The sequence below is a fragment of the Lampetra fluviatilis genome, unplaced genomic scaffold (genome assembly GCF_964198595.1).
Source record: "Lampetra fluviatilis unplaced genomic scaffold, kcLamFluv1.1 SCAFFOLD_978, whole genome shotgun sequence".
NCBI classification, from domain to species: domain Eukaryota; kingdom Metazoa; phylum Chordata; class Hyperoartia; order Petromyzontiformes; family Petromyzontidae; genus Lampetra; species Lampetra fluviatilis.
Genome location: NW_027620873.1, coordinates 1 through 20,000, shown reverse-complemented (window position 1 = coordinate 20,000; position 20,000 = coordinate 1). Strand labels below are relative to the sequence as shown.

The 20,000-nt window shown below is 60.2% G+C and overlaps 1 protein-coding gene across 1 annotated transcript in view; it reads left to right on the top strand.

Moving 5' to 3' along the window:
- Positions 1-19,208, top strand: part of LOC144954460 (polypyrimidine tract-binding protein 2-like) — a gene marked incomplete at both ends in the record, with an annotated part of 35,192 nt that extends 15,984 nt beyond the window's left edge. The window contains 5 exons of the mRNA XM_078884962.1: positions 4,304-4,337; positions 8,360-8,452; positions 13,950-14,160; positions 14,342-14,431; positions 19,131-19,208. Of these exons, the coding sequence (XP_078741088.1) occupies positions 4,304-4,337; positions 8,360-8,452; positions 13,950-14,160; positions 14,342-14,431; positions 19,131-19,208 (506 nt within the window). The remainder of the gene's footprint in view (positions 1-4,303; positions 4,338-8,359; positions 8,453-13,949; positions 14,161-14,341; positions 14,432-19,130) is intronic.
- Positions 19,209-20,000: the final 792 nt, after the last annotated feature.

The following is a 20,000-nucleotide window of genomic DNA, read 5'->3' as shown; positions in this document are numbered from 1 at the left end:
CCACCACCACTCACCACCACCACTCACCACCACTCACCACCACCACCACCACCACTCACCACCACCACCACCACCACTCACCACCACCACCACCACCACCACTCACCACCACCACCACCACCACCACTCACCACCACTCACCACCACCACCACCACCACTCACCACCACCACCACCACACTCACCACCACTCACCACCACCACTCACCACCACCACCACCACCACCACTCACCACCACCGCTCACCACCACCACTCACCACCACCACTCACCACCACCACTCACCACCACCACTCACCACCACTCACCACCACCACCACCACCACCACTCACCACCACCACTCACCACCACCACTCACCACCACCGCTCACCACCACCACTCACCACCACCACCACCACTCACCACCACCACTCACCACCACCGCTCACCACCACCACTCACCACCACCACTCACCACCACCACTCACCACCACCGCTCACCACCACCACTCACCACCACCACTCACCACCACCTCCACCACCACCACTCACCACCACCACTCACCACCACCACTCACCACCACCACTCACCACCACCACCACTCACCACCACCACTCACCACCACCACTCACCACCACCGCTCCTCACCACCACCACCACTCCTCACCACCACCACTCACCACCACCACTCACCACCACCACTCACCACCACCACTCACTCACCACCACCACCACTCCTCACCACCACCACTCACCACCACCGCTCACCACCACCACCACTCACTCACCACCACCACTCACCACCACCACTCACCACCACCACTCACTCACCACCACCACCACTCCTCACCACCACCACTCACCACCACCACTCACCACCACCACTCACCACCACCACTCACCACCACCACTCACCACCACCACTCACCACCACCACTCACCACCACCACTCACCACCACCACTCACCACCACCGCTCACCACCACCACCACTCACTCACCACCACCACCACTCCTCACCACCACCGCTCACCACCACCACTCACCACCACCACTCACCACCACCACTCACTCACCACCACCGCTCACCACCACCACTCACCACCACCACTCACCACCACCGCTCACCACCACCACCACTCACCACCACCACTCACCACCACCGCTCCTCACCACCGCTCACCACTCACCACCACCACCACCACCACAACTCACCACCACCGCTCCTCACCACCACCGCTCCTCACCACCACCGCTCACCACCACAACTCACCACCACCACTCACCACCACCACTCACCACCACCGCTCACCACCACCACTCACCACCACCGCTCACCACTCACCACCACCACTCACCACCACCACTCACCACCACCACCACCACCACTCACCACTCACCACCACCGCTCACCACCACCACTCACCACCACCGCTCACCACTCACCACCACCACTCACCACCACCACTCACCACCACCACCACCACCACCACTCACCACTCACCACCACCGCTCACCACCACCACTCACCACCACAACTCACCACCACCACCGCTCACCACCACCACTCACCACCACCACTCACCACCACCACTCACCACCACCACTCACCACCACCACCACCACCACTCACCACCACCACCACAACTCACCACCACCACCACCACCACCGCTCACCACCACCGCTCACCGCTCACCGCTCACCACCACCACCGCTCACCGCTCACCACCACCGCTCACCACCACCGCAATCACTCACCACTAGAACTCACCACCACCACTCACCACCCTGGCGCTGTAGTCTAACCGAGTTTTGTGCAAAGTTCATTTGTCTTGAAGTTCACCCTCAGTGTGTCTCTCTGTGTCTCTCTGTGTCTCTCTGTGTGTCTCTGTGTCTCTCTGTGTCTCTCTGTGTGTCTCTGTGTGTCTCTCTGTGTGTGTCTGTGTGTGTGTGTCTGTGTGTGTGTGTCTCTCTGTGTCTCTCTGTGTGTGTGTGTCTGTGTGTGTGTCTGTGTGTGTGTCTCTGTGTGTTTCTTTGTATGTCTCTGTGTGTGTGTGTCTGTGTGTGTGTCTCTGTTGTGTGTCTCTCTGTGTCTCTCTGTGTGTCTGTGTGTGTCTCTCTGTGTCTCTCTGTGTGTGTCTCTCTGTGTGTCTCTCTGTGTGTGTGTGTCTCTGTGTGTGTCTCTCTGTGTGTCTCTCTGTGTGTCTCTGTGTCTCTCTGTTTCTGTGTGTGTCTCTCTGTCTCTGCGTGTCTCCCCGCGTGTCCCCCCCGTGTCCCCCCCCGTGTCTCTCCGTGTCTCTCTGTCTCTCTGTGTGTCCCCCCGTGTGTCCCCCCGTGTCTCGCCGTGTCTCCCCGTGTCCCCCCGTGTCTCCCCGTGTCTCCCCGTGTCCCCCCGTGTCTCCCCGTGTCTCCCCGTGTCTCCCCGTGTCCCCCCGTGTCCCCCCGTGTCCCCCCGTGTCCCCCCGTGTCTCCCCGTGTCTCCCCGTGTCTCCCCGTGTCCCCCCGTGTCTCCCCGTGTCTCCCCGTGTCTCCCCGTGTCCCCCCGTGTCCCCCCGTGTCTCCCCGTGTCTCCCCGTGTCTCCCCGTGTCTCCCCGTGTCTCCCCGTGTCCCCCCGTGTCCCCCCGTGTCTCCCCGTGTCTCCCCGTGTCTCCCCGTGTCTCCCCGTGTCCCCCCGTGTCTCCCCGTGTCTCCCCGTGTCTCCCCGTGTCCCCCCGTGTCTCCCCGTGTCTCCCCGTGTCTCCCCGTGTCCCCCCGTGTCTCCCCGTGTCTCCCCGTGTCTCTCTGTGTGTCCCCCCGTGTCTCCCCGTGTCCCCCCGTGTCTCCCCGTGTCTCTCCGTGTCTCTCTGTGTGTCCCCGTGTCCCCCCGTGTCTCCCCGTGTCTCCCCGTGTCTCCCCGTGTCTCTCCGTGTCTCTCCGTGTCTCTCTGTGTCTCCCCGTGTCCCCCCGTGTCTCCCCGTGTCTCCCCGTGTCTCCCCGTGTCTCCCCGTGTCTCCCCGTGTCTCCCCGTGTCTCCCCGTGTCTCCCCGTGTCTCCCCGTGTCCCCCCGTGTCTCCCCGTGTCCCCCCGTGTCTCCCCGTGTCCCCCCGTGTCCCCCCGTGTCCCCCCGTGTCTCTCCGTGTCTCCCCGTGTCTCCCCGTGTCCCCCCGTGTCCCCCCGTGTCCCCCCGTATCTCCCCGTGTCCCCCCGTGTCCCCCCGTGTCCCCCCGTGTCCCCCCGTGTCCCCCCGTGTCTCTCCGTGTCTCCCCGTGTCTCTCCGTGTCTCTCTGTGTGTGTCTCTGTCTCTCTGTCTCTCCCCGTGTCTCCCCGTGTCCCCCCGTGTCTCCCCGTGTCCCCCCGTGTCCCCCCGTGTCCCCCCGTGTCTCTCCGTGTCTCCCCGTGTCCCCCCGTGTCTCCCCGTGTCCCCCCGTGTCCCCCCGTGTCCCCCCGTGTCCCCCCGTGTCTCTCCGTGTCTCCCCGTGTCTCCCCGTGTCTCCCCGTGTCTCCCCGTGTCTCTCTGTGTGTGTCTCTGTCTCTCTGTCTCTCCCCGTGTCTCCCCGTGTCCCCCCGTGTCCCCCCGTGTCTCCTCGTGTCTCCCCGTGTCTCCCCGTGTCTCCCCGTGTCCCCCCGTGTCCCCCCGTGTCCCCCCGTGTCTCTCCGTGTCTCCCCGTGTCTCCCCGTGTCCCCCCGTGTCTCTCCGTGTCTCTCCGTGTCTCCCCGTGTCCCCCCGTGTCTCTCCGTGTCTCTCTGTGTGTGTCTCTCTGTCTCTCCCCGTGTCCCCCCGTGTCCCCCCGTGTCCCCCCGTGTCCCCCCGTGTCTCCCCGTGTCTCCCCGTGTCTCCCCGTGTCTCTCCGTGTCTCCCCGTGTCCCCCCGTGTCCCCCCGTGTCTCCCCGTGTCTCCCCGTGTCTCCCCGTGTCTCCCCGTGTCTCCCCGTGTCTCTCCGTGTCTCCCCGTGTCTCTCCGTGTCTCCCCGTGTCCCCCCGTGTCTCCCCGTGTCCCCCCGTGTCCCCCCGTGTCTCCCCGTGTCTCCCCGTGTCTCCCCGTGTCCCCCCGTGTCCCCCCGTGTCCCCCCGTGTCTCTCCGTGTCTCCCCGTGTCTCCCCGTGTCTCCCCGTGTCCCCCCGTGTCCCCCCGTGTCCCCCCGTGTCTCTCCGTGTCTCCCCGTGTCTCCCCGTGTCTCTCTGTGTGTGTCTCTGTCTCTCTGTCTCTCCCCGTGTCTCCCCGTGTCCCCCCGTGTCCCCCCGTGTCTCCCCCCCCTCCCCTCTCGGTGCTGGTGAATGGATTTGGCGGTCGACTGCCGCTCGGTCTCTCTCTGGCGCGTCTCTCCTCCCTCTCTCTGCTAAAGATGATCACTCCCCAGAGGCTCTTTAACCTGTTTGGTAGGTCAACACCACCCACCCAGCCCACCCACCCAGCCCAGCCCCACCCAGCCCACCAACCCCACTCACCCCACCCACCCCCACCCCGCCCACCCTGCCCCCACCCAGCCCACCCCCACCCCCACCCCGCCCACCCTCCCCCCCACCCCTCCCCCCACTCTCCCCCCCCACCCTCCCCCACCACCCTCCCCCCCCACCCACCCTCCCCCCCACCCACCCTCCCCCCCACCCTCCCCCCCACCCCCCCACCCTCCCCCCCACCCTCCCCCCCACCCACCCACCCTCCCCCCTACCCTCCCCCCCACCCACCCACCCTCCCCCCCACCCACCCCCCCCACCCACCCCCCCCACCGTGACCCCCACCATGACCCCTACCGTGACCCCCACCGACACGTCACGTCACACGCAGAGCAGCGGCGAGGACAACAACAACAACAACAACAACAACAACAATTCTCGTGGTTGTGGTCGTTGTGGTTGTGGTCGTTGTTGTGGTTGTTGTGGTTGTGGTTGTTGTTGTGGTAACGGAAGGATAGCGAGGGTGTGTGTGTGACTGTGTGTGTGTGTCTCACTGTGTGTGTGACTGTGTGTGTCTCACTGTGTGTGTCTCACTGTGTGTGTGTCTCACTGTGTGTGTGTCTCACTGTGTGTGTGTCTGTGTGTGTGACTGTGTGTGACTGTGTGTGTGTCTCACTGTGTGTGTGACTGTGTGTGTCTCACTGTGTGTGTGTCTCACTGTGTGTGTCTCACTGTGTGTGTCTCACTGTGTGTGTGTCTCACTGTGTGTGTGACTGTGTGTGTGTGTGTGTGTCTCACTGTGTGTGTGACTGTGTGTCTCACTGTGTGTGTGACTGTGTGTGTCTCACTGTGTGTGTCTCACTGTGTGTGTGTCTCACTGTGTGTGTGTCTCACTGTGTGTGTGTCTGTGTGTGTGACTGTGTGTGTGTCTGTGTGTCTCACTGTGTGTGTGTCTCACTGTGTGTGTGACTGTGTGTCTCACTGTGTGTGTCTCACTGTGTGTGTGTCTGTGTGTGTGACTGTGTGTGTGTCTGTGTGTCTCACTGTGTGTGTGACTGTGTGTGTCTCACTGTGTGTGTGTCTGTGTGTGTGACTGTGTGTCTCACTGTGTGTGTGTCTCACTGTGTGTGTGTCTGTGTGTGTGACTGTGTGTGTGACTGTGTGTCTCACTGTGTGTGTGACTGTGTGTGTGTCTGTGTGTCTCACTGTGTGTGTGACTGTGTGTGACTGTGTGTGTGTGACTGTGTGTGTGTCTGTGTGTCTCACTGTGTGTGTGTCTGTGTGTCTCACTGTGTGTGTGACTGTGTGTGTGTCTGTGTGTCTCACTGTGTGTGTCTGTGTGTCTCACTGTATGTGTGTCTGTGTGTGTGTCTCACTGTGTGTGTGTCTGTGTGTGTGACTGTGTGTGTGTCTGTGTGTCTCACTGTGTGTGTGACTGTGTGTGTGTCTGTGTGTCTCACTGTGTGTGTCTGTGTGTCTCACTGTATGTGTGTCTGTGTGTGTGTCTCACTGTGTGTGTGTCTGTGTGTGTGACTGTGTGTGTGTCTGTGTGTCTCACTGTGTGTGTGTCTGTGTGTCTCACTGTGTGTGTCTGTGTGTCTCACTGTATGTGTGTCTGTGTGTGTGTCTCACTGTGTGTGTGTCTGTGTGTGTGACTGTGTGTGTGACTGTGTGTCTCACTGTGTGTGTGTCTGTGTGTGTGACTGTGTGTGTGTCTGTGTGTCTCACTGTGTGTGTGTCTGTGTGTGTCTGTGTGTCTCACTGTGTGTGTGTCTGTGTGTGTGTCTGTGTGTGTGACTGTGTGTCTCACTGTGTGTGTGTCTCACTGTGTGTGTGTCTGTGTGTGTGACTGTGTGTGTGTCTGTGTGTCTCACTGTGTGTGTGTCTCACTGTGTGTGTGTCTCACTGTATGTGTGTCTGTGTGTGTGACTGTGTGTGTGTCTCACTGTGTGTGTGACTGTGTGTGTGACTGTGTGACTGTGTGTGTGTCTCACTGTGTGTGTGACTGTGTGTGTGACTGTGTGTGTGACTGTGTGACTGTGTGACTGTGTGTGTATGTGTGTATGTGTGTCTGTGTGTGTGTCTCACGGTGTGTGTGTGACTGTGTGTGTGACTGTGTGTGACTGTGTGTGTGTCTCACTGTGTGTGTGACTGTGTGTGTCTCACTGTGTGTATGTCTGTGTGTGTGACTGTGTGTGTGTCTGTGTGTCTCACTGTGTGTGTGACTGTGTGTGTCTCACTGTGTGTGTGACTGTGTGTGTGTGTGTGTCTGTGTGTGTGACTGTGTGTGTGTGTGTGTGACTGTGTGTGTGTGTGTGACTGTGTGTGTGACTGTGTGTGTGACTGTGTGACGGTGTGTGTGACTGTGTGTGTGACTGTGTGTGTGACTGTGTGACGGTGTGTGTGTCTGTGTGTGTGACTGTGTGTGTGTGTGTGTGACTGTGTGTGTGTGTGTGACTGTGTGTGTGACTGTGTGTGTGACTGTGTGACTGTGTGTGTGACTGTGTGACGGTGTGTGTGACTGTGTGTGTGACTGTGTGTGTGACTGTGTGACGGTGTGTGTGACTGTGTGTGTGACTGTGTGTGTGACTGTGTGACGGTGTGTGTGTCTGTGTGTGTGACTGTGTGTGTGTGTGTGTGTCTCACTGTGTGTGTGACTGTGTGTGTGACTGTGTGTCTCACTGTGTGTGTGACTGTGTGTGTCTCACTGTGTGTGTCTCACTGTGTGTGTGTCTCACTGTGTGTGTGTCTGTGTGTGTGACTGTGTGTCTCACTGTATGTGTGTCTGTGTGTGTGACTGTGTGTGTGTCTCACTGTGTGTGACTGTGTGTGTCTCACTGTGTGTGTGACTGTGTGTGTGACTGTGTGACTGTGTGTGTGACTGTGTGACTGTGTGTGTGTCTCACTGTGTGTGTGACTGTGTGTGTGACTGTGTGTGTGACTGTGTGACTGTGTGTGTGTCTCACTGTGTGTGTGACTGTGTGTGTGACTGTGTGACTGTGTGACTGTGTGTGTGACTGTGTGTCTGTGTGTGTGTGTCTGTGTGTGTGTGTGTGTGTCTGTGTGTGTCTGTGTGTGTCTGTGTGTGTATAGTGGGGAGCGGTAGTGTAGTGGTTAGCGCGCTGCGCTATGAACCTGGCGACACAAGTTCGATTCCCGCTCACGGCTAACACCAGTGACGATTATCTGAACCGGTCCTGGGCCTCCCCTAGGTCGACTCAGCCTTAAATGAGTACCTGGTGCGGTGTGTAAACATCGCCACTAGGGAGACAAAGGCGGTCGGGCGTGGTGCTGGCCACCCACTCCCTCGTGTACCGTTCCGGCCTTCATAGGTGCTCGCTAACAGCACTTGCCCCTACAGTCTGTTAAGGCTATACGGGGGATCTTTATCTTTGTGTCTCACTGTGTGTGACTGTGTGTGTGTCTCACTGTGTGTATGACTGTGTGACTGTGTGTGTGACTGTGTGACTGTGTGTCTCACTGTGTGTGTGACTGTGTGTGACTGTGTGTGTGACTGTGTGTGTGACTGTGTGTGTGACTGTGTGTGTGACTGTGTGTGTGACTGTGTGTGTGACTGTGTGTCTGTGTGTGTGACTGTGTGTGACTGTCTGTGTGTGTGTGTCTGTGTGTGTGTGACTGTGTGTGTGACTGTGTGTCTGTGTGTGTGACTGTGTGTGTGACTGTGTGACTGTGTGTGTGTGTCTCACTGTGTGTGTGACTGTGTGTGTGTGACTGTGTGTGTGTGTGTGTGTGATTGTGTGTGACTGTGTGTCTGTGTGTGTGACTGTGTGTCTGTGTGTGTGACTGTGTGTCTGTGTGTCTGTGTGTGTGTGTATGACTGTGTGTGTGTGTGTGACTGTGTGTGACTGTGTGTCTGTGTGTGTGACTGTGTGTGTCTGTGTGTGTGACTGTGTCTGTGTGTGTGACTGTGTCTGTGTGTGTGTGTGTGTGACTGTGTGTGTGTGACTGTGTGTGTGTGTGTGACTGTGTGTGTGACTGTGTAGGAGTCTACGGGGATGTGCAGAGGGTGAAGATTCTGTTCAACAAGAAGGACACGGCACTCATACAGATGGCAGATGCCAGTCGCGCACAGCTGGGTACATCAACCACCACAACCACCACCACCACCACCACAACCACAACCACCACCACCACCACAACCACCACCACCACAACCACCACCACCACAACCACCACCACCACCACCACCACAACCACCACCACTACAACCACCACCACAACCACCACAACCACCACCACCACAACCACCACCACCACAACCACCACCACCACAACCACCACCACCACAACCACCACCACCACCACAACCACCACCACTACAACCACCACCACAACCACCACAACCACCACAACAACCACCACCAACACCACCACAACCACCACCACTACCACCACAACCACTACCACCACCACCACAACCACCACCACCACAACCAACACCACCACCACCACAACCACCACCACAACCACCACCACAACCACCACCACAACCACCACCACAACCACCACAACCACCACCACCACCACAACCACCATAACCACCACCACAACCACCACCACAACCACCACAACCATCACAACCACCACCACTACAACCACCACCATCACCACTACAACCACCACAACAACCACCACTACCACAACCACCACCACTACCACCACCACAATTATCACTACAACCACCACCACAACCACCACAACCACCACCACAACCACCACCACAACCACCACCACCACAACCATCACCACCACAACCATCACTACAACCACCACAACCACCACCACCACAACCACCACAACCACCACCACCACCACCACAACCACCACAACCACCACCACCACAACCACCACCACAACCACCACAACCATCACCACCACAACCATCACTACAACCACTACAACCACCACAACCACCACAACCACCACCACAACCACCACAACCACCACCACAACCACCACCACAACCACCACCACTACCATCGCTACAACCACGACAACCACCACCACAACCACCACCACCACAATCATCACTACAACAACCACAACCACCACAACCACCACAATCACCACTACCACCACAACCACCACTACCACCACAACCACCACTACCAGCACAACCACCACTACCACCACAATCACCACCACAATCACCACAACCACCACAACCACCACCACAATCACCACAACCACCACAACCACCACCACCACAATCATCACAACCACCACCACCACCACAATCACCACAACCACCACAACCACCACCACCACAATCACCACAACCACCACAACCACCACCACCACAATCACCACAACCACCACAACCACAACCACCACAACCACCACCACCACAACCAGCACAACCACCACCACAACCACCACAATCACCACAACCACCACAACCACCACAATCACCACTACCACCACAACCACCACTACCACCACAACCACCACTACCAGCACAACCACCACTACCACCACAATCACCACCACAATCACCACAACCACCACAACCACCACCACAATCACCACAACCACCACCACCACAATCATCACAACCACCACAACCACCACCACAATCACCACAACCACCACAACTACCACCACCACAATCACCACAACCACCACAACCACCACCACCACAATCATCACAACCACCACAACCACCACCACAATCACCACAACCACCACAACTACCACCACCACAATCACCACAACCACCACAACCACCACCACCACAATCATCACAACCACCACAACCACATGTGTCTCTGTGTGATTGTCTCTCACCATGTCTCTCCGTGTCTCTCTCCCCGTGTCTCACTCCCCGTGTCTCTCTCCCCGTGTCTCCCCGTGTCTCTCTCTCCGTGTCTCTCTCCCCGTGTCTCACTCCCCGTGTCTCTCTCCCCGTGTCTCCCCGTGTCTCTCTCTCCGTGTCTCTCTCCCCGTGTCTCACTCCCCGTGTCTCTCTCCCCGTGTCTCCCCGTGTCTCTCTCTCCGTGTCTCTCTCCCCGTGTCTCTCCGTGTCTCTCTCACCATGTCTCTCTGTGTCTCCCCGTGTCTCTCTCCCCGTGTCTCTCCGTGTCTCTCCGTGTCTCTCTCTCCCCGTGTCTCTCTCACCGTGTCCCCCCGTGTCCCTCTCCCCGTGTCTCATTGTGTCTCTCTCACCGTGTCTCTCTCTCCGTGTCTCTCTCCCCGTGTCTCTCTCACCATGTCTCTCTGTGTCTCTCCGTGTCTCTCTCTCTCCGTGTCTCTCTCCCCGTGTCTCTCTCACCGTCTCTCTCCCCGTGTCTCTCTCACCGTGTCTCCCCCCGTGTCTCTCTCTCCGTGTCTCACCGTGTCTCCCCCCGTGTCTCTCTCTCTCTCACCGTGTCTCACCGTGTCTCCCCGTGTCTCCCCGTGTCTCTCTTTCCGTGTCTCTCTCTCCGTGTCTCACCGTGTCTCTCACCGTGTCTCTCCGTGTCTCACCGTGTCTCTCACCGTGTCTCTCACCGTCTCTCACCGTGTCTCACCGTGTCTCTCACCGTGTCTCTCTCCCCGTGTCTCTCTTTCACCATGTCTCACCGTGTCTCTCACCGTGTCTCTCTCCCCGTGTCTCCCCGTGTCTCTCACCGTGTCTCTCTCACCGTGTCTCTCACCGTGTCTCCCCGTGTCTCTAGCCATGACCTTCCTCAACGGTCAGCGTATGTACGGCAAGCCGCTGCGTCTGTCTCTCTGTGTGTCTCTGTGTGTGTCTCTGTGTGTCTCTCTATGTGTGTCTCTGTGTGTGTCTCTGTGTGTGTCTCTGTGTGTGTCTCTCTGTGTGTCTCTGTGTGTCTCTCTGTGTGTCTCTGCGTCTGTCTCTCTGTGTGTCTCTGTGTGTGTCTCTCTATGTGTGTCTCTGTGTGTGTCTCTGTGTGTGTCTCTGTGTGTGTCTCTGTGTGTGTCTCTGTGTGTGTCTCTGTGTGTGTCTCTGTGTGTGTCTCTCTGTGTGTGTCTCTGTGTGTGTGTGAGTCTCTGTGTGTGTGTGAGTCGCTGTGTCTCTCTCTCTCTGTCTCTCACTGTGTCTCCCCGTGTCTCTCTCTCCGTGTCTCTCACCGTGTCTCCCCCCGTGTCTCCCCCCGTGTCTCTCTCTCCGTGTCTCACCGTGTCTCCCCCCGTGTCTCTCTCTCCGTGTCTCACCGTGTCTCTTACCGTGTCTCTCTCACCGTGTCTCTCACCGTGTCTCTCTCACCGTGTCTCTCACCGTGTCTCTCTCACCGTGTCTCTCACCGTGTCTCTCCCCCCGTGTCTCTAGCCATGACCTTCCTCAACGGCCAGCGTATGTACGGCAAGCCGCTGCGTCTGTCTCTCTGTGTGTGTCTCTGTGTGTGTCTCTGTGTGTGTCTCTGCGTCTGTCTCTCTATGTGTGTCTCTGCGTCTGTCTCTCTGTGTGTCTCTGTGTGTGTCTCTCTATGTGTGTCTCTGTGTGTGTCTCTGTGTGTGTCTCTGTGTGTGTCTCTGTGTGTGTCTCTCTGTGTGTCTCTGTGTGTGTGTGAGTCTCTGTGTGTGTGTGAGTCGCTGTGTCTCTCTGTCTCTCACCGTGTCTCCCCCCGTGTCTCTCTCTCCGTGTCTCTCACCGTGTCTCCCCCCGTGTCTCTCTCTCCGTGTCTCACCGTGTCTCCCCCCGTGTCTCTCTCACCGTGTCTCTCACCGTGTCTCCCCGTGTCTCTCTCTCCGTGTCTCTCACCGTGTCTCCCCCCGTGTCTCTCTCTCCGTGTCTCACCGTGTCTCCCCCCGTGTCTCTCTCACCGTGTCTCTCACCGTGTCTCCCCCCGTGTCTCTCTCACCGTGTCTCTCACCGTGTCTCCCCGTGTCTCTCTCACCGTGTCTCTCACCGTGTCTCCCCGTGTCTCTAGCCATGACCTTCCTCAACGGCCAGCGTATGTACGGCAAGCCGCTGCGTCTGTCTCTCTGTGTGTCTCTGTGTGTGTCTCTGTGTGTCTCTCTATGTGTGTCTCTGTGTGTGTCTCTGTGTGTGTCTCTCTGTGTGTGTCTCTGTGTGTGCCTCTCTCACCGTGTCTCTCTCCCCGTGTCTCTCACCATGTCTCTCTGTGTCTCACTCCCCGTGTCTCTCTCACCGTGTCAATCTTTCACCGTGTCTCACCGTGTCTCCCCGTGTCTCTCTCTCCGTGTCTCTCTCTCCGTGTCTCACCGTGTCTCTCACCGTGTCTCACCGTGTCTCCCCCCGTGTCTCCCCCCGTGTCTCCCCCCGTGTCTCCCCCCGTGTCTCTCTCTCCGTGTCTCACCGTGTCTCCCCCCGTGTCTCTCTCTCTCTCACCATGTCTCACCGTGTCTCCCCCCGTGTCTCCCCCCGTGTCTCTCTCTCCGTGTCTCTCTCTCCGTGTCTCACCGTGTCTCTCACCGTGTCTCACCGTGTCTCCCCCCGTGTCTCCCCCCGTGTCTCCCCCCGTGTCTCTCTCTCCGTGTCTCACCGTGTCTCCCCCCGTGTCTCTCTCTCTCTCACCATGTCTCACCGTGTCTCCCCCCGTGTCTCTCTCTCCGTGTCTCACCGTGTCTCACCGTGTCTCCCCCCGTGTCTCCCCCCGTGTCTCTCTCTCCGTGTCTCTCTCTCCGTGTCTCACCGTGTCTCTCACCGTGTCTCACCGTGTCTCCCCGTGTCTCTAGCCATGACCTTCCTCAACGGCCAGCGTATGTACGGCAAGCCGCTGCGTCTGTCTCTCTGTGTGTCTCTGTGTGTGTCTCTGTGTGTCTCTCTATGTGTGTCTCTGTGTGTGTCTCTGTGTGTGTCTCTCTGTGTGTGTCTCTGTGTGTGCCTCTCTCACCGTGTCTCTGTCCCCGTGTCTCTCACCATGTCTCTCTGTGTCTCTCTCCCCGTGTCTCTCTTTCACCGTGTCTCACCGTGTCTCCCCGTGTCTCCCCGTGTCTCTCTCTCCGTGTCTCTCTCTCCGTGTCTCACCGTGTCTCTCTCACCGTGTCTCCCCGTGTCTCTCACCGTGTCTCACCGTGTCTCCCCGTGTCTCCCCGTGTCTCTCTCTCCGTGTCTCTCTCACCGTGTCTCACCGTGTCCCCCCGTGTCTCCCCCCGTGTCTCTCTCTCCGTGTCTCTCTCACCGTGTCTCTCACCGTGTCTCCCCGTGTCTCTAGCCATGACCTTCCTCAACGGCCAGCGTATGTACGGCAAGCCGCTGCGTCTGTCTCTCTGTGTGTCTCTGTGTGTGTCTCTGTGTGTCTCTCTGTGTGTGTCTCTGTGTGTCTCTCTATGTGTGTCTCTGTGTGTGTCTCTGTGTGTGTCTCTGTGTGTGTCTCTGTGTGTGTGTCTCTCTGTGTGTGTCTCTCTGTGTGTGTCTCTGTGTGTGTCTCTCTGTGAGTCTCTGTGTCTGTCTCTCTGTGTGTTTCTGTGTGTGTCTCTGTGTGTGTCTCTCTGTGTGTCTCTGTGTGTGTGTGAGTCGCTGTGTCTCTCTCTCTCTGTCTCTCACCGTGTCTCACCGTGTCTCCCCCCGTGTCTCCCCCCGTGTCTCTCTCTCCGTGTCTCTCTCTCCTTGTCTCACCGTCTCTCTCACCGTGTCTCACCGTGTCTCTCCCCCCGTGTGTCTAGCCATGACCTTCCTCAACGGTCAGCGTATGTACGGCAAGCCGCTGCGTCTGGCCTCGTCGCGTTTCCACACGGTGCAGCTGCCCAAGGAGGGCCCCGACGAGTTGACCCACGACTTCACGAACTCCACGCTGCACCGGTTCAGCAAGCCGGGCAGCAAGAACGCCCGTCACGTGGGACCCCCCTCATCCACACTCCACATCTCCAACATACCGTGAGTTCACGCGCTCACTCACCAGCTCGCTCGCTCGCTCAGTCACTCGCTCGCTCGCTCAGTCACTCACTCGCTCAGTCACTCACTCGCTCACTCACTCACTAGCTCACTCACCAGCTCACTCGCTCGCTCAGTCACTCACTCACCAGCTCACTCACCAGCTCGCTCACTCACTCACCAGCTCCACGCTGCACCGGTTCAGCAAGCCGGGCAGCAAGAACGCCCGTCACGTGGGACCCCCCTCATCCACACTCCACATCTCCAACATACCGTGAGTTCACGCGCTCACTCACCAGCTCGCTCGCTCGCTCAGTCACTCGCTCGCTCAGTCACTCACTCGCTCACCAGCTCGCTCAGTCACTCGCTCGCTCAGTCACTCGCTCGCTCACTCACCAGCTCACTCAGCCACCAGCTCACTCACTAGCTCACTCACCAGCTCACTCACTCGCTCAGTCACTCACTCGCTCACTCGCTCGCTCAGTCACTCGCTCGCTCAGTCACTCGCTCGCTCAGTCACTCGCTCAGTCACTCGCTCGCTCAGTCACTCGCTCAGTCACTCACTCACCAGTTTACTCACTCGCTCACTCACCAGCTCACTCAGCCACCAGCTCACTCACCAGCTCACTCACCAGCTCACTCACTCACTAGCTCACTCACCAGCTCACTCGCTCGCTCAGTCACTCACTCATCAGCTCGCTCACTCACTCACCAGCTCACTCACCAGCTCACTCACTCACCAGCTCGCTCACTCACTCACCAGCTCACTCACCAGCTCACTCACTCACTCACCAGCTCGCTCGCTCACTCACCAGCTCACTCACCAGCTCGCTCACTCACCAGCTCACTCACCAGCTCACTCACTCACTCACCAGCTCGCTCACTCACTCACCAGCTCACTCACCAGCTCACTCACTCACTCACCAGCTCGCTCGCTCACTCACCAGCTCACTCACTCACTCACCAGCTCACTCACCAGCTCGCTCGCTCACTCACTCACTCACCAGCTCGCTCGCTCAATCACCAGCTCACTCACCAGCTCACTCACTCACTCACCAGCTCACTCACCAGCTCGCTCGCTCACTCACTCACTCACCAGCTCGCTCGCTCACTCACCAGCTCACTCACCAGCTCACTCACTCACTCACCAGCTCACTCGCTCGCTCAGTCACTCACTCATCAGCTCGCTCACTCACTCACCAGCTCACTCACCAGCTCACTCACTCACTCACCAGCTCGCTCACTCACTCACCAGCTCACTCACCAGCTCGCTCACTCACTCACCAGCTCACTCGCTCACTCACCAGCTCACTCACCAGCTCGCTCACTCACCAGCTCACTCACCAGCTCACTCACTCACTCACCAGCTCGCTCACTCACTCACCAGCTCACTCACCAGCTCACTCACTCACTCACCAGCTCGCTCGCTCACTCACCAGCTCACTCACTCACTCACCAGCTCACTCACCAGCTCGCTCGCTCACTCACTCACTCACCAGCTCGCTCGCTCAATCACCAGCTCACTCACCAGCTCACTCACTCACTCACCAGCTCACTCACCAGCTCGCTCACTCACTCACTCACCAGCTCGCTCGCTCACTCACCAGCTCACTCACCAGCTCACTCACTCACTCACCAGCTCACTCGCTCGCTCAGTCACTCACACACCAGCTCACTCACTCACCAGCTCACCCACTCACCCACCCACCCACTCACTCACTCACCCACTCACCCAACCACTCACTCACTCACTCATCCACCCACCCACTCACTCACCCACCCACCCACTTACTCACTCACTCACCCAACCACCCACCCACCTCCCCCCCCACCCCCCCCCCACCCCCCCACCCCCCCACCTCACCCCCCACCCTCCCCCCCCCCCACCCAACCCCCCCACCCACTCACCCCCCCCCCCACCTCCCCCCCACCCCCCCCCACCCCCACCCACTCCACCCACCCACTCACCCACCCACCTCACCCCCCACCCACTCACCCACCCACTCACCCACCCACTCACCCACCCACTCACCCACCCGCCCACTCACCCACTCACCCACCCACTCACCCACCCACTCACCCACCCACTCACCCACCCACCCACTCACCCACCCACTCACCCACCCACCCACTCATCCACCCACTCACCCACTCAGCCACTCACCCACCCACTCACCCACTCACCCACTCACCCCCACTCACCACCCACCCACTCACCCACTCCCACCCACTCACCCCTCCCACTCCCACCACTCACCCACTCACCCCCCACCCACCCACTCACCCACCCACTCACCCACCCACCCCCCACCCCACCCACCCACTCCACCCACCCACTCACCCACCCACCTCACCCACCCACCCACCCACCACACTCACCCACCACCCCACCACACCCACCCACCACCCACCCACCCACCCACCACCACTCACCCACCCACCCACTCACCCACCCACTCACCCACCCACTCCACCCACACCCACCCACCCACCCACCCACCACCCACCCACCCACCACCCACCCACTCACCCACCCCACTCACCCACCCACCCACCCACCCACCCACCCACCCACCCACTCACCCACCCACCCACCCACTCACCCACCCACCCACCCACCACCACCCACCCACCCACTCACCCACCCACCCACTCACCCACCCACTCACCCCACCCACTCACCCACCCACTCACCCCCACCACTCACCCACCCACTCACCCACCCACCTCACCCCCACCCACTCACCCCACCCACTCACCCACCCACCTCACCCACCCACCCACTCACCCACCACTCCACCCACCCACTCACCCACCCACCCCACCCACTCACCCCACTCACCCACCCACCCACCCCCACCCCACCCACTCCACCCACCCACACCCACCACCCACCCACTCACCCACCCACCCACCCACTCACCCACCCACTCACCCACCACCACCCACCCACTCACCCACCCACTCACCCACCCACCACCACCACCCCCCCCACCCACCCACCCACCCACTCACCCACCCACCCACTCACCCCCCCACCCACCCACCCACCCACTCACCCACCCACCCACCCACTCACCCACCCCACCCACCCACTCACCCACCCACCACCCACCCACCCACCCACTCACCCACCCACCCACCCACCACCCACCCACCCACTCACCCACCCACCACCCACTCACCCACCCACCCACCCACTCACCCACCCCCACTCCACCCACCCACCCACTCACCCACACCCACCCACCCACCACCCACCCACCCACCCACTCACCCACCCACCCACCCACTCACCCACCCACCCACCACCCACCCACTCACCCACCCACCCACCCACCCACCCACCCACCCCACCCCCCACTCACCCACCCACCACCCCCACCCACCACCCACCCCCCACCCACCACCCCCCACCCACTCACCCACCCACTCACCCCACCCACTCACCCACCCACCACCACCCACTCACCCACCCACTCACCCACCCACTCACCCCACCCACCCACTCACCCACCCACTCACCCACCACTCACCCACCCACCCACCCACTCCACCCACCCACACACCCACCCACCCACTCACCCACCCACTCACCCACCACCCACTCACCACCCACCACCCCCTCACCCACTCACCCACCACCCACCCACTCACCCCCCCCCACCACCCTCCCCCACCCCCACCCCCTCCCCACCCCCCCCACCCACCACCCACTCACCCCCACCCACCCCCCACCCACTCACCCACCCCTCACCCACCCACTCACCCACTCACACCCCCACCCACTCACCCACCCACTCACCCACCCACCCACCCACTCACCCACCCCACTCACCCACCCACCCACCCACCCACTCACCCACCACCACCACCCACCCACTCACCCACCCACTCACCCACCCACCACCACTCACCCACCCACCCACTCACCCACCCACCACCACCCACCCACCACCCACCCACCCACTCACTCACCACCCACTCACCCACCCACTCACCCACCCACTCACCTCACCCACCCACTCACCCACCCACCCACTCACCACCCACTCACCCACCCACTCACCCACCCACTCACCCACCCACTCACCCACCCACTCACCCACCCACCCACTCACCACCCACCCACCCACTCACCCACCCACTCACTCACCCACCCACCACCACCCACTCACTCACCACCCACTCACTCACTCACCTCACTCACACCCACCCACTCACCCACCCACCCACCCACTCACCCACTCACCCACCCACTCACCCACCCACCTCACCCCCCACCCACTCACCCACCCACTTACTCACCCACCCACTCACCCACCCACCCACTCACCCACTCACCCACTCACCCACTCACCCACCCACCCACTCACCCACCCACCCACCCACTCACCCACCCACTCACCCACTCACCCACCACTCACCCACCCCCTCACCCACTCACCCACCCACTCACCCACTCACCCACCCACTCACCCACTCACCCACCCACCCACTCACCCACCCACTCACCCACCCACCCACTCACCCCCCCCCACCTCCCCCCACCCACTCACCCACCCACCCACTCACCCACTCACCCACCCACCCATCCACTCACCCACCCACCCATCCACTCACCCACCCACCCACCCACTCACCCACCCACTCACTCACTCACCCACCCACTCACCCACCCACCCACTCATCCACCCACCCACCCACTCACCCACCCACTCACCCACTCACCCACCCACCAACTCACCCACCCACCCACTCACCCACTCACCCACCCACTCACCCACTCACCCACCCACTCACCCACTCACCCACTCACCCACCCACTCACCCACCCACCCACTCACCCACCCACTCACCCACCCACCCACCCACTCACCCCCCCCCCACCTCCCCCCCACCCACTCACCCACTCACCCCCCACCCACTCACCCACTCACCCACTCACCCACCCACCCCCCCCACCTCCCCAGGTCCAACGTTACGGAGACGGACCTCAAGACGCTCTTCAGCAGCACCGGATCCTCGGTCGCCGCCTTCAAGTTCTTTGCGTGAGTGATGGTGGTGATGGTGGTGATGGTGGTGATGGTGGTGGTGGTGGTGATGGTGGTGGTGATGGTGGTGGTGATGGTGGTGGTGGTGGTGGTGGTGATGGTGGTGATGGTGATGGTGGTAGTGGTGGTAGTGGTGATGATGGTGGTGATGGTGGTGGTGATGATGGTGGTGATGGTGGTGATGGTGGTGGTGATGATGATGGTGGTGATGGTGGTGATGGTGGTGATGGTGGTGATGGTGGTGGTAGTGGTGGTAGTGGTGTGATGATGGTGGTGGTGATGGTGGTGATGGTGGTGATGGTGGCGATGGTGGCGATGGTGGTGGTGATGATGGTGGTGGTGGTGGTGGTGATGGTGGTGGTGATGGTGGTGATGGTGGTGGTGATGATGATGGTGGTGGTGATGGTGGTGGTGATGGTGGTGATGGTGGTGGTGATGATGATGGTGGTGGTGATGATGGTGGTGATGGTGGCGATGGTGGCGATGGTGGTGGTGATGATGGTGGTGGTGGTGGTGATGGTGGTGATGGTGGCGATGGTGGCGATGGTGGTGGTGATGATGGTGGTGGTGGTGGTGGTGATGGTGGTGGTGATGGTGGTGATGGTGGTGGTGATGATGATGGTGGTGGTGATGGTGGTGGTGATGGTGGTGATGGTGGTGGTGATGATGATGGTGGTGGTGATGATGGTGGTGATGGTGGCGATGGTGGCGATGGTGGTGGTGATGATGGTGGTGGTGGTGGTGATGGTGGTGGTGGTGGTGGTGATGGTGGTGATGGTGGTGGTGATG